We start from the raw sequence: 16154 nt of genomic DNA, 5'->3' as shown, positions 1-16154 counted from the left end.
CTTTGAACTTTCCGTAGTGAACTTATGTCGGATATACTCGGTCAATCGGTAGATTTGATATCTTTGAACCGTCGAACTTTGGTGTATACCTAGACAACCATAAATTACATAATTAACCCTTAACCGTCTTTGGTTCTCATTGTTGTGTTCGTTTCAGCCATGAATATCGCCTGGTTTCATAAGTGCGTAGAGAACTGGCCTTACAAAATTCTCCTTGAAGAGGCTAACACTTCACACTTACACAGGTGATTCCTAAAAATTTCATCCCGTAGATACACTATTTGATATACTCTGTATCAAATTTAGAAACCATTAAAAAACCTTAATACTTTATCCTTGGTACTGAACATTGTCTCATCACGAGAATCGGCCAATTTTAGTTGACAATGTTGAACCGTCATTAATGACTTTGTTTGATCTCTTTGAACCTAGATCTTGAGATCTCTAGTCTTCTAGGTAGAGTTACCGCCAAAATTACTTGTTCTCGGCCATAGTCCCATTCTCCTTGATGATTTCTCAACTACCTCTCTAGTTAGACCTTTCGTAAGTGGATCCGACACATTATCACTTGACTTCACATAGTCAATCGTGATAATTTCTCTAGAGAGTAATTGCCTAACGGTTTTATGTTATCGTCGTATATGACGAGATTTACTGTTATACATAATACTCCCAACCCTTCCAATTGCCGTTTGACTATCGCAATATATACATATTTGTGCCAACCGGTTTGGGCCAAAATGAAATATCTTCCAAAATATTTCGGAGTCATTCAACTTCTTTACTGGATTTATCTAAGGCTATGAACTCAGCCTCCATTGTAGAGTGGGCAATACAAATTTATTTGGACTACTTTCAAGATACCGCTCATCACCAATAGTGAATACTTATCGACTTGTGGACTTAGAATCAGTTGAACCGGTGATCCAATTTGTATCACAGTATCCCTCAATTACCGCAAGGTATTTACTGTACTGCAAAGCATAGTCCTGGGTATGTTCTAAATATCCCAATACTCGTTTCATTGCCATCCAATGAGATTGACCGGGATTACTCGTGTATCGACTCAATTTACTTATAGCACAAGCTATATCTGGTCGTGTACAATTCATGATATATATTAAACATCCTAACACATAAGCATAATCTAATTGTGATATGCTTTGGCCTTTGTTCTTTGCTAGTGCAAGATTCACGTCAATTGGAGTCTTTGCAACTTTAAAATCTTAGTGCTTGAATTTTTCAAGTAATGTTTTATTATAATGAGCTTGTGACAATGCCATACCTTGAGGAGTCTTATGGATCTTAATACCCAGAATTAAATATACAACTCCCAAGTCCTTCATATCAAACTTGCTAGTTAGCATACGCTTAGTCGCATTTATGTTGGCAATGTCATTACTCATTATCAGCATATCATCCACATATAAGCAAACAATGACTATGTGATTTGGAACATTTTTAATGTACACACATTTATCACATTCATTTATCTTAAAATCATTTGACAACATTATTTGATCAAATTTCGCATGCCATTATTTGGGTGTTTGTTTTAGTCCATAAAGGGACTTAATAAGTTTACATACCTTCTTTTCTTTACCTGGAACCACAAACCTTCAGGTTGTTCCATGTAGATTTCTTCCTCCAAATCTCCATTTAAGAAGGTCGTCTTAACGTCCATCTGATGAATTTCAGGACTATAAACCGCAGCTAATGCTACTAATGTACGTATGGACGTAATTCTTGTAACTGGAGAGTAAGTATCAAAATAGTCAAGACTTTCTCGTTGTCTATACCCTTTGACCACAAGTCTTGCCTTATATTTATCAATAGTGCCATCATCTTTTATTTTCCTCTTAAAAATCCATTTAGAACCCAAGGGTTTATTTTCAGGAGGAAGATAAACTAATTTCAATGTATGGTTGTTCAATATGGATTCTATTTCACTATTGGCTACCTCTTTCAAAAATAATGATTCCGAAGAATACATAGCTTCTTTAAATATTTGAGGCACATTTTTTAATAAGAAAGTCACAAAATCTGGTCCAAACGAAGTAGACGTTCTTTGACGTTTACTACGTCTTGGATCCTCCTGATTAGACGTACTTTCTTTTGTTTCTTCCCGAGGTCATTTAGATCCTTCACCAATCAACTCACATTTCTTTTTATACGGATATATATTTTTGAAGAACTCAACATTATCTAATTCTATAACCGTATTATTATGAATGCCGGGATTTTTTGATTTATGAACCATAAATCGATATGCTTTACTATTAGTCGCATATCCTATGAAAACATAATCAACGGTTTTCGGTCCTATATTTACCCTTTTGGGTTTAGGAACTTACACTTTTGCCAAACACTCTCACACTTTAAGATAATTCAAGTTGGGCTTCCTTCCTTTTTATTTTTCAAATGGAATGGATTGTGTTTTGTTATGGGGTACTCAATTTAGTATCCGGTTAGCCGTAAGAATGCCCCCCCCTCCCCCCAAGTTCTGTGGCAAACCAGAACTTATCAACAAGGCATTCGTCATCTCCTTTAATGAACGATTCTTTCTTTTCACAATCCCATTAGATTGGGGTGTGTAAGGGGCCGTTGTTTGATGAATAATTCTATTTTTAAATATATTCTTTCAAAAGGAGATTCATATTCACGGCCCCTATTACTTCTTATCATTTTGATTTTCTTGTTAAGTTGCGTTTCAACTTCATTTTTGTATTACTTGAATGCATCTATTGCTTCGTCTTTACTATTAAGTAAGTAAACATAGCAATATCGAGTACTATCGTTAATAAAAGTTGTGAAATACTTCTTTCCACCGTGAGATGGTATTGACTTCATATCGTAAATAATTGTGTGAATTAAGTCTAAAGGATTTAAATTCCTTTCAACTACTTATAAGAATGTTTAACATACTTAGATTCCACACATATTTGACATTTTGATTTGTCGCATTCAACTTAGGCAATACTTCAAATTAATCATTTTTCACAAGATTTTATAATTGACATGTCCCAAACATATATGCCATAAATCATTAGACTCAAGTAAGTAAGAAGAAGCTGAAATTTTATTATTCTCAACGACCATTACATCTAGTTTGAAAAGGCCCTCAGTGAGGTAACCTTTTTCCTACAAATATCTCATTCTTACTTATTACAACCTTATCAGATACAAAAACACACTTAAACCCGTTCTTAACGAGAAGTGCAGTAGAGCTAAGTTCTTTCTAATTTCAGGAACATGAAGGACGTTGTTTAGAATCACCTCCTTGCCAGAAGTCATCTTTAGAAATATCTTGCCACATCCTTCAATCGTGGCCATTGCAGAATTTCCCATAGGAAGCGTCTCTTCGGGTCCAATGGGAGCATATGTGGCAAACGCTTCTCTAATAGCACAAACATGGCGAGTGGCTCCACAATTAATCCACCCTTCCTTAGGATTTCCCACCAGGTTGCATTCAGAAAGCATAGCACACAAGTCATCAATATCCTCGTGCTTTTCAACCATGTTTGCTTGACCCTTCTTCTTGTCTTTCCTTGGAGTACGACAATCTGTAGATTTGTGTCCAGCTTTCCCACAGTTGTAGCAATTTCCTTTGAACCGCTTCTTGCTTGGGTTGCTTTTTGGTCCAGGAGCCTTCTTCCTCTTTTTATTATTTTGTAGAGCATCCTCAACAATGTTTGCTCCCATTATTGTTGAGTTTTATCGACCTTTCTTTTCAGCAGCGTTGTTGTCCTCTTCGATCCTCAATCGAACAATGAGATCTTCGAGCGATATCTCCTTGCGTTTGTGTTTCAAGTAATTTTTGAAGTCCTTCCACAAAGGAGGCAATTTCTCAATTATCACTGCAACTTGGAATGCTTCATTGATGAAAGACCTTCAATGAAAATTCTATTAATAATAATAATATAATTAATACTTTTAACATAAATATTAATTCGACGTATACCTTCAGCAAGGAGATCGTGAATAATCACTTGCAACTCCTGGACTTGGGTAATAACAGACTTGGTATCTACCATTTTGTAGTCCAATATAGACGTTATATAGATCGTCCTCCGGCCCGCTAAAAATGTAATTCTTGCACAAAAAATCAGAATGCTTCCACGTCTCAGTCACGAGAAAGCGTTCATTATCTGGAATTTCGTCAGGCAGTACAGAAACATCTTCCTTATTGACTTCTGTAGACTTAAAGTCGTCAAGTAGAAGAACATCTTCTGCTACGACCGCTTGAAATCAATCTCGGAAAATTTTTCGTGCTTTTCTGCCCGTGCTGGTGCCAATGCCGGTGTTGTTCGGCTTGTCGATGCATTGGCAGTCACCATAGGAACATGCTGATTTCCACTCCCAGTCGTCATTTCTGTAAAAGAATGACACAATCAAATGTTGAATATATAGTGAAGTTTTTATATTTTCAAACCGAATAAAATTGGAGTATAAAATCATTTAGATTTTAATCTCAAATGGAGTAGATAATCGCTAGGATTTTAATCTCCAAATAACAGATAATAAACCAAAACAGATTATACGTTAAAGTAAACAAGTGGAGTAGAAAACCACGAAGGCTTTAATCTCCAAAACGTGAGTAGAAAACTACACAGGTTTTAATCTCCAGAACAATATATATAATACAAATACAGAATATAAAATTAAGTTCCTTAAGCTTGTTAGTATAATGTATTTGTAAAATAATTATGGAGAAGGAAAAATAACGTATAAAGAAATGTAAAAAAAAACAGAATTTAATTTGAGCCCACTAAATAAACAGTGTTTCCTTAAGGAACTTAATCCCCTCCTAGTACCTGAGGTTGTGAATTATTTCCTTCCAGGATAGAACGGATTACACACTGGTGTAGCGGTACTTCAAACCCCAGTGTTTCAACGAATACAAATGGTGGTAGCAAATCACACTTACGTTGTTAGTTTTGTAAGAAAACAATGCAGAAAGGAAGAGGAGAATTCAGAAATAACGTAAGAAAAATCTGAGGGAATAATCTGCTATTTATAACCAATATGTTGAGTTTAAACGAAGAGGTGCAACTCTTCAAAATGTCTGTTATGACTATTCACATAAAATGGCCATTACGTAAATGGTTATTTACGCAAAATAAAACGGGAAATCAAAACGCGGAGGAAAATTAATTTACTGTTATAAAAATGACTAATTTGGATTAATCTTAATATTAACAAATAAATTTAGTCCAAAAGATTAATCAATCATTTGATCAATGCCGAGGCCGAGCCGAACGAGTGACAAGCGCAAGGCTTGCCTTCTTCTTAACTCTTCAAGAGCTAGAAGAAGAGCAATTGTATATATACCCATCAAAAGTCTTTTCCTCCTCCAATATGGGACAATGTCCCTTTGTCAATGAGGAAAAATCTAAATTTCATTTTTTCCTTCTATTTCCCATTCACCCTCTTTTAAACTAAACTAAGCTTAAAACCCAACATTAATTGCCTGCTACGAAAAGAAGAAAATTCATTTTCCGCAAGTCGAATCCTAGTGTATTGATTAAATTGCAATTATACTAACCGTTGGATTACGAAGTAATACAATATAATTTTACCAACACTAAGATATGACTACTACTTTTAGTTTAGACTAATTACCTAGTGCCTAGTGATTGGAAGCAAAAGGTGACAACAACTTTTGCTATATTATCAGCTCTTGATAAATATTTGGTTGTAAAACTAATGCAAAGTTTTAAATGTTTTGATATTTGTTAGTTTATTTAATTTTTGTCGAGTTAGGACTTGTAGAAAAAATTATATAGGAATAGATTTTTTAGTTTCTAGTTAAAGTTTGTGGAAATTTATAAAGATTATTAAGAGATTTTAAATAAATTATTTTTCCTTGATATCCTAATCACTTAGGGTTGTTTGGTATGATGTATTAGACAAAGTAATCACTGTTATTTATCCCATAAACCCTTTTCATTTCTTATATAGCTAATAGTAAAGTTAATACAACAACTACTCTATGATTTTATACCAAGTTCACCTTAGAATAACAATTAATACATGGATTAGCTATACTTGGGATTAAACTATGAAAAGGTCACATATCCTTGATGTTCTATCACTCTCCTCCTTTAATCCTTCTCAAGATTCCAGATCAAGAACGAGAAGATAAGCTCAACGAGCCCTTGCTTAAGCCTTAAATCAACCAGAGGAGCCCAAAAAAAATAATAATAGAAATTGAGTCTTTCACAGAGAGGCTGTACAAAATGATATAAGAAGGCCAAGGGTATGGTTGTAAAAGAACTTAATTTAATTTAATATGAAGCACATATTTTAGAATATACCTTGTATATCTAATTTTTAACACAACTAACCAAACATGCAGCAAAATATGCACAAAAATAATCTTTGCATTATAATTCTTGTATTTTTAATTCTTATTTTAGTAATTACCGTATTACAATCATTGCCTAATTTGTTTCTAAACCAAACTACCCTTAGTAGTACGTGATACGACAAGGAACGTACCCAAATAGTTTATGTAAATGAAACTGCCACACTACGAGTTAAATACTCCCTCCGGTCCACATGATCAATTTGCTTTTTTATTTTGGTTCAAAATAAGTGTCCATTTATATAATCAAGAAAAAATTCAATGTGTTTTTTCAGAATTACCCTTATGTACGTATCTCTAAAAAGTTTTTTACTCCTCACATTAACTATGCTGGAACATTTAATTAAGGGTAGTTTAGTCACACTAACTATTTTTGTCTAGAATATTATATTTTCTTAATGGGTGTGCCCGAAACAAATTGGTCACTTATTATGGACCGGAGAGAGTATGAATAAAGACAGAACTGATATTTAAAATTTTATGGGTTGAATCGAATCCCTCCGCCTCTTCCTCGATCTCCGTGACCACATGCATTTATCTTGAAAAACTATTATTCCCTTTATGTGACGTATTGGAAGAATAGTGGGTGATTATTTGTCTCTTCTTGTAATTTCAAAGACGGCTTTAAGTCACTTCTAACTCTCAACCATTTTATTTTTTAATTTCAAAGAGTTAATAGAGCATATGGGTCAAGAATTAGCCCCTAATATCGACCCATTTTAGGACGAGCAAAAAGGAAACGTCTATAGTTGTCAAGTCTTCACAATTGACGATTTATCCAATCTAAAAGAGGTGTCCGAAACCACATGCAGTTAAGTTAATATAGGTGATATTTGATATGAAAATAAGTATATAACATATTGTAAAAACTACTGTTTTATCCATCTTTTTTTTTTTTTTTAGCTTTTGTTACTTTGCACACCGCAGTAATAATATGCCAATTATTGTACCATCTCCTATATATGTATAATTCCATGTCTTGTGACATAAGTCATGATTATAAGAACTGCCAATAAAGATGTTGTAACCTGTCCTTTTCTTAATTTGCAAGAAAAAGCTTATCAAACACAAATGACATCCAAACACCTTCAATTCAGCAAGGTAATGAAAATGTTGTTGGAAAACGATTTTTTTTTAATCCTTTATAGAGTGGAAAACAACAATTTTTTTTTTGTGGTAAAGCACAATTTTTGGAAAGTTAGCTGCTGCTAATTGCAGCATCAAAAAGTAAAACCGATTTATAGAAAAAAATAAAAGAAATGCGTCTGCCGGGAGTCGAACCCGGGTCTATTGCTTGGAAGGCAATTATCCTAACCGTTGGACTACAAACGCTAATATATTGAAAGAAGACAAAGGTCTCTTTATAACCTAAGTATGATTCACTAAGAATAACAACAACCTGGTAAAATCCCACTAATGGGGTCTGGGGAGGGTAGTGTGTATGCATATCTTACCCCTATCCCGAAGGATAGAGAGGCTGTTTCCGAAAGACCCTCGGCTCAAGAAAACAAAAAACAAATTATAGTAATTCCAATTGCAGAACTAAAAATTAAACATTAGAAAGAACTTTTAGAATGGTAAAAAGAACTTTTAGAATGGTAAACAATACACATTATAAGAATCAGACTACTGAAATATAAACTAATCGCCTAGTAAATTTTGTTCGGCGTTTCAAAATTGATTACACACTTTTTTGTAGATTTGCATGACAAACTCGATATCTATTATAAAGCTGTTATTTTAAGATTTGTTTACCCGTCTCAACAATCCCACCAGTAATTTAAAATTTCAGAATTTCTATATTAGTTGCAAATTACGTGAACTTATATATGTATTTATTTAGTACTTTTTATGATTTTTGGAAAATGCTAGGAAAATGGGATGCTTAAGTGAAAAAAATGTGTAGGGGGAGCTTACGCATTACTCCCTCCGTTCATAAGACTACTTTTGATAAGAGTCAAAAAGTGATGGATCAAAGCTATATCCATAAAAGAGCATAGATATACCAATTACTCATACTCCACAAAGAAAATTTCAATTTTTGAAAAGTGGAAAGGAATGGACAAAATCAGATTTTTAGCTTTTGTTTCACCTTTGCCAAACAACTTAAAGAGAAAGATTAATGATGCTTTCCTTAAACGCCACCATTTAGGTGTAAGAAATGTGAAGCTATTAGGTTGGCAGAGTTCATTACTTGTTTGTTAAATTAAAATGCATTCGAAATGAGGGCTCCAATTTTGTGGCCCAACACTTACAAACATTATATTCTTTCTTCACATCTTTCTCAATGAATACAACCTCCTTGCTCCCATCTAAGTAGATGTGCATCAATATTTTAAGATATCATGGATCGAGCCTAATTCATCCATTTTGTTGTGATAATCAGAGTAGTTATTTATAACGAATTATATAATCTGATAACTAGAAAATTAGAGTAAATATAACATGTTGCTAAATTATCCTGATAGTAGTTGTAGCGACTATATTTCTTGCATCGAAGTAGCAAAATTTTAAACTGATTTAGGTTTATGCGTGTTTCTTTTCTGAATTCGCTTTTGTGATTCCATTTTAACGGTAAAACTAATTAAAGTAACAAGGACACTATGGTCGAATTCTTTTAAAAAGGAAGAGAATGAATTGTAGTCAAAAAAGAAATCTTAGTTGTAAAAATGGAAACGCACACAAACCCATGGATTTGCACAGAAACCAAAGTTAATTGCTTTAGGCGTTCATCCATAGGAAACGAAAGTTGGTGGTATAATTGTCTTGTGATTTGGAAATCCAGTTTAGATTTTGGTCTTGGCTGACCCAGACACGTCCCTTTGTCTTTGCTTCCCCTTTTGGCAATTGCCATATTTTCCCCCTCGACTAGCCTGCTTCTCTCTTTTTATACACACACTGTTATATAGACACAACAAACCCCATTTGCCCTACCGACCATTCCTCAATCATGTCCCTTTCCTTCGCTTTTTCAATATTCTTTGTTGAGTTCGACTATGCACCATCCATTTTTATTTATTTGCTTGTTACTACCTCATATAGACTTGAAGATATTTGGTGAATACCAAGAAAACAAATGTAATCTGATCCATTTATGCAAATCTCGATGTTTACTAAATAATTAGTGTAGTGGTTGATTTAGAATTTAAACGTAGTGAGATAAAAGAGTGTGTATATATATATATATATATATATATTAGTGGAGCCAAGATGGATAACAAATAGTTATCAATTCATATTATTTACTAAAAAATGTGTAAGAACTTTTTAAAAACAGGTCAAATATGGATAAGACCATATTATCCACTTAGAAAATGGATTATCAATGGATAACTAATGAATTTAACTTTTATATTTTAAGAAGGTTGCTCAAGTTTAGAAAACTGAGAATTTCCAAAAGCGATCTGTCGGTTAACTCATTTTCTATCTATATTATATATAGGTCGAGTCAGTATTTCATTACCCATTTTCGACCTGCCCATATCCGCCCGACCCACTCATTAAACACCTTTAATATATATATATATATATATATATATATATATATATATATATATATAGATGGAATTGTCATGTAAGAGCAATATTTTTTCGCGAATAATACTGGAATTGTCATGTAGTGCACTTTGCCCATATTTCATGTTGGATGAGGAATCGTGAGAATCGTAAAACAAGAAAGAGTTCTATGAATTCATTTTAGCTATAGCTCAGAAGCAAACTAAACCACATCTTTCTTTCCTAAGTTTTGCACATTTAAAATCTTTAAGTGAAAGATATTGGTGAATTAGGATCTGTCTGAATCTAGCTTAGAGGAAGTGTAGATTTACTTTGGTCTAATTCGTATTTTTAGATTCAAACATCTTAAAGCAACCGGACCTTAAACTCTTATCTTAAGTACAAACATCAAACTCTGAATTACAGAAGATCAATTCCGGTCAAAAATTGAAGATTATTTTAGAATTATAACAAACACCAAAACAAAAACATTACCAAAATAAGGGGAATTCAAAAAAGGGAAAGTCAAGTAAAGGACAAAACAGAACCCGCAGAGAAACTGAAAAAGCTTCACAAAACCAGAATAAAATATTCACATCCTATCGCCGCAGATAAAGCATCCACGAAAGTCGCGCCCAGTGGCCAAACAGAACTAGACGTACTCCATTTTCCAAAAGACGAAATTACCCTACCCTGCAAAAGAACAAACTTTACCATAAATAAATACACTTTAAAATAATTATAATACATAACTACACTAAGGTATCGTTTGGTAGGATGCATTGGTAAAATAATGCATGCATTAACTTTTGGTATTAGTAATCTCTTATTTGGTATACTTTTTCAATATATATATTACTAATGCAAGTATTAGTTATACAATCTACTTGGTATTATCCTATGTATAATTAATACATAGCAAATCATGATATTAGCAATATCAAGCCTATTAATGCATGCATTAACATGGTTAAAGATAAAATTATCCTTAAAGTCCCTTAAAGCAAAAGAATATTGAGGACATATTTGTAAATAACTAATTTTCTTACAAATTCTGCAATGCATGTTAATTTTTAATACACCACAACAAACAATGGATAAGAAATAATCTTTGCATAACTAATGCTTCAGTTACCAATACATGCATTACTAATCCCTGCATTCAGTGGCGGGGGCAGGATCTCCGCGAAGGAGGTTCAAAAAGAAAAAAGTTAAAATAGATTATAGCTAGTGGAAATTGAACCTATGAGACCTTACAAAGGTTTTGAACCCACTTGTTCAAAAAATATTTCTATTTTGAAATTTCAATTTCTAAAACTTTATATATATATATATATATATATATATATATATATATATATATATATATATATAAAAGTAAAAATCAGATTTTGCCATATATATATAGTGTAATTTTTCGACGAATGGGATTCGGGTGAACCCCTTCCGCCCCCTAAATCTGCCCCTGTCTGCATTACTAGTACATCTTATTCAGCACTATACTTATACGCCTTATCAAACGACCCCTTAGGGTTTTATAATAAATAGCCATTTCTCCCCTTCCTCACCTCTGTCCAGCCGTGTTGGCCCACATGATAATGGGAAAAAGAAATACAGAAAATATTTAGCAAACAAGTAATTTTCTTCGATTCTACTACAGTCTTGCCTTTAATCTTGTGTCACCATCTAATAACACTTGCTCAAGTTCAGCAGAGGCTCAGTACCTAACATCTGTGATGTAATAATTGCCTAACTTTCTTCTAATAAATCCTATAAGATAGTCGAACACTTAATTATTTTCTCGAATGTTCTGAAACTTCATTCCTGCTCCAAAGTTGTATCCATCTTTTAGTGGATTAACTACAAGAACTAGTCCTGGATGTCAGATGATATGAAAAAGGTGAAAGGAAATAGACGGAATTAACATTCATCACTTCCTTTTGTTGGTTGAAAGTTTTGGGCAGAAATGCAGAATATTCCATATAGTTGTTGAGACACTGAATAGATCGTAGTTTGCTTCTCCGCAAAAAATGGTTACATGTTTTGGACACCCTTCCCTTGTGTTGAAGACCTGAATGCCGTCTTAATTGATACAACCATGCATTAAGCACGATTGTATTCATTGATACAACTATTATACACAAACAAATGCAGTTGATATAATTTTTTCATAAAAATCGTATTCATTGATACAACTATTATGTACAAACGAATACAATTGATACAGCTTTTCCATCAAAATTGTAATTGGTGGTACATCCATTATGCGCAAACGAATACAGTTGATACAACTTTTCCATCAAACTGTAACCATTGATACAACCATTATGCGTGAACAAATACAATTGATACAACTTTTCCATAAATATAATGATATGCGCGAATGGATATAGTTAATACAAGTTGCGCTGCTGCATGTACTGATAAAGCAAAATTGATACATTAGCTACTAATGATAATTAGGCAAGATATAGTTACGTATGGTAATTAAATTTTAAACTATGGTGTTTTATGAAAATTACTCTATAGGTTTCATATTATGTCTAATTTAGTTGATCACAAAGGTTAAGAATTTAAATTCTTTTGTATATTGTGATTCTAAACTAAAGGTATATATTACATACTAAAAAATATCGGTTTCAAATATGCATGTTATTCCTATAAGAAAGTGTTACTAAGGATAAAAGAAAAATGTAAAAGTTAAAACTAACTAAATATAAAAAATATTTTTTTTAAAGAACTAAAATAAAAGTAAGACACATAAGTTGAAACAAAATGCATAGTTATTAACAATAAGATATTATAACCTTAATGTTGCACTATCTAGATGCATATATTTTTTCTCTTAAGTTTTTCCATTACATTGAGATACCAAGGAAGGGAATTTTACATTGAATATCGTATTGCACTAACAAGGCAATTTCTTTCTTGGGTATATGTTAGTTTTGAATCTTCTTGACATAAAGTTTTTATTGTGGTAGAAAAATAAAGTCCAAAAATTACTGTAAGTCACAAGTTTAAATATTTTTAATCTCTTACAATATTAAAATTTCTGGCTTCTCCCTTTGAGGAAGGGGCAAGGGGAAGGAGGAAGTGAGAGTCCACCAATACTTAAAAGTTTAAATTTCACTAAATACATTTTTCTTTAGTTTCCTTCTTTTTCATCAATTTGGAAACCCACCACCTCTTTCTAAAAATAGAAAACAAGGAGGAAAACTTGGATAATTCAGCTCAAACATAAAGCACTACAATTCCAGTTTGCCTAGAAAATCCAGACAGATTTAATAAATGAAAAACATCCATATTTTTATTTAAATACATGGTTTCTTTTCGAATTTTAAAAAATTTATAGATCACACTATCAGAGTTCTCTTTACTCTCCCTTTCTCTGTAGAAACTAAAAATGTAATGGAGCAAACAACTGAAAAGACCTATTTGCCCTTGTCTTTCACATTCTTCAATAACATTCCATTCCAGAATCACACTCCATTCTTTGCTATACTTACCCAGTTACCCATAGGCCTACACCCAGCCCCATAGAGAATCTACTTTCCAATTCTCAATTTCACGTCAAATGTCGAAACCGGCGACAACGCCGGCGCCGGCATCTTCAACGACGATAAAGCCGGAAGATTACTCTCATAGCCCTGTACATTACGCCGTCGTTTTAGGCGATCACTCTACTCTAAGCAGACTCGTCGCTTCTGTTCCTCGACTCGTCGATCCAACTCAGATAAACACTGAGTCCCACTCGCTTTCCCAGGAACGAATTGCAGATCAAATCTCCGCCGTCCTTGACCGCCGTGACAACCCTAACCGTGAAACTCCATTACACCTCGCCGTCCGTTTGAATGACGTGTACGCTGCTCGGACTCTTGCCGTTGCCGGCGCCGACATTTCGCTTCAGAATGCTGCTGGTTGGAATGCTCTACAGGAAGCCATTATGCGGAGATGCTCCGACGTTGTTTCGGTTCTCGTCCAGCATCATCATTTAGGTGCTTGGTCCAAGTGGCGCCGCCGTCTTCCTCGCCTTGTTGCTGTTCTCCGCAGAATGCGTGATTTTTACATGGAGATTTCGTTCCATTTCGAGAGTTCTATTGTTCCGTTTGTCGGAAAAATTGCGCCTTCTGATACGTATAAGATCTGGAAACGCGACGGCAATCTCCGAGCAGATACTTCCTTAGCAGGTTACGACGGCTTGAAAATTCAGCGAGCTAATCAGAGTTTTCTCTTTCTCGGTGACAGTGATCGGAATTTCGATATTCCGGCCGGTGCTTTGCTAGTTTTGAATCATGACGAGCGTAAAATTTATGATGCTTTTGAAAATGCCGGTGCTCCGTTGAGCGATTCCGACGTCGCGAGTTTCTGTAATCAAACAAGTGTGTATCGTCCTGGAATGGACGTGACAAAATCGGCACTAGTCGGTCGTACGAATTGGAGAGGGCAAGACAAAACGGAGAACGTCGGTGAATGGAAAGGTAGGGTTTACGATGTGCACAATGTTGTTTTCAGCTTCCGATCACGGAAAATCACCGGAGCTGAAAGCGAACAAATTTTGCCATTAGACTTGGAACTCGAAGAGGATTCTGAAGAAGGTTTCCTCGTAGCAGAAAATCCACGGTTTAGCGTCTCTACTCGCCCATCCGCTACCGGGGAAGGTAACAGACAAAGACGCCACAGCAGTTTCATTCGAGAGGAGAGAGAGTTCGTTACCGTATCCAGAAAGAGTGTCGACATTATTCCTGAACCACGGCGGAGAACGGCGGCGATACCGGTTGCACCACCACCGAATACGAAGGAGAAAGAGTATGTGAAGAGTCTGAAACCGTCGGTTTGGTTAACGGAGCAGTTCCCCTTGAAGACGGAGGAGTTGCTGCCGTTACTTGACATATTAGCGAACAAGGTCAAAGCCGTTAGACGAATGAGAGAGCTGTTAACGACCAAGTTCCCTCCGGGGACATTTCCAGTAAAGGTAAGGGGTATACTTGGTATTTCGTCCTAAATTCTCAGGTCCCACGAGATTCTCATTTCTTCTGATGAAGCTTTGATTATGTGCATCAGTTTTTGCTCTTTAATTCTTCTTTTCATGCACACAAGCTAAAGACCTTAGCTGGTCTGTTTTAGCTTCAGCTCCTGTCACACTTTTCCTAGTGTTTAACGCAAAGAATCTTCCTGGGACCCATTTTATTGACAAAGGAGTATTTTAATGGGTTATTGTGGGTCCAGATTTAATCCTAGGATTTGGTTTGTTTTTGGACCTACTTTAATTTGTAGTAACTTTTTGAATTAAGTTATTTGGTTTGATATAAACATTCTAACTATATTCTTATTTCTTCGACTTGATTTGTTTTAAAAATTTAACTTATCACCTGTTTACAATATACTATTAATAACTTATATTACTTAACTATGACAAATTAATAAGTTTAGTCCATGCATCGGATATTTTCTTTTTAATATTTCACATTAGTGTTGTACTAACTGCGAGTGCTCTTCGATCTCACCTATACTTTCATCAGCCATCAATGGTCGAGCCGTTACACATGGATAAAGTATGATCTAAGACAGGGTATTTTTTTTATACTATAAATGCAAATTTAATACACCTATACTTTTTTTTTATATCTTTCTTAATTATACATACAGAGTGTGTGAGTGTATCCACCATTCTACACTTGCGTCTGCCACCAGTTGTTGGGGAAAGCAGTTTCATAAGGGACCCGGCTTAATTCTGTGTGGACCAACCTGTTCCTTACGCTTTGATTTGAATGTGTATCTGCCTTAGTTTTAACTTTTTTGATTTTTCTAACGGCAATTATTTTGTTGTGGCTACAGTTGGCTATACCGGTGGTCCCTACAGTGAGGGTGGTAATAACATTCACGAAATTTGTCGAGCTACAACCAATTGAACAGTTCTACACTCCATTTTCAAGTCCGAGCCACCTTCTTAATGGTGCTGAGGATGAAAGTTCAGGCAGTAATTACCGTTCATTTCCATCATCGTCGTCTTCATCATCGTCGTCGTGGCTGTCGAGGAGCAATAGCCGGTCGCGCTCTTCGAGCAAGCAGCCACAACAGAGCAGTAATGGAGGACAACAAGCAGATCCATTTGCAATACCTGGTGGATATAGTTGGAGTAGTTTTGATGAGAAGAATAGGAAAATGAAGAAATCTAAGTCTACTAGGAGAACCAAGTGAATGTCTTTACTAATTCTTTTACCATATGAATATGACCAACTGTTCTGTTTCTATTACTTCTGGTCTCTAATATAGTTTGTGGATACGAGGGAGG

The 16154-nt window shown here is 34.7% G+C and overlaps 1 protein-coding gene and 1 non-coding gene across 2 annotated transcripts; one reads left to right on the top strand and one right to left on the bottom strand.

The window, feature by feature from the left end:
* Window positions 1–7627: 7627 nt before the first annotated feature.
* Window positions 7628–7699, bottom strand: TRNAG-UCC (transfer RNA glycine (anticodon UCC)). Its single transcript has one exon. It is a non-coding gene; the product is annotated as a tRNA-Gly (tRNA).
* Window positions 7700–13206: 5507 nt separating this feature from the next.
* Window positions 13207–16154, top strand: LOC107789265 (uncharacterized). The gene is made up of 2 exons (XM_016611042.2): window positions 13207–14834; window positions 15698–16154. Exons 1-2 carry the CDS (start codon window positions 13437–13439, stop codon window positions 16058–16060), a joined length of 1761 nt encoding a protein of 586 aa, XP_016466528.2. The 5' UTR covers window positions 13207–13436; the 3' UTR covers window positions 16061–16154.

This window comes from Nicotiana tabacum, chromosome 17 (genome assembly GCF_000715075.1).
Source record: "Nicotiana tabacum cultivar K326 chromosome 17, ASM71507v2, whole genome shotgun sequence".
NCBI classification, from domain to species: domain Eukaryota; kingdom Viridiplantae; phylum Streptophyta; class Magnoliopsida; order Solanales; family Solanaceae; genus Nicotiana; species Nicotiana tabacum.
The sequence above is the reverse complement of the archived record's forward strand: the minus strand, read 5'-3'. Positions and strand labels throughout refer to the sequence as shown.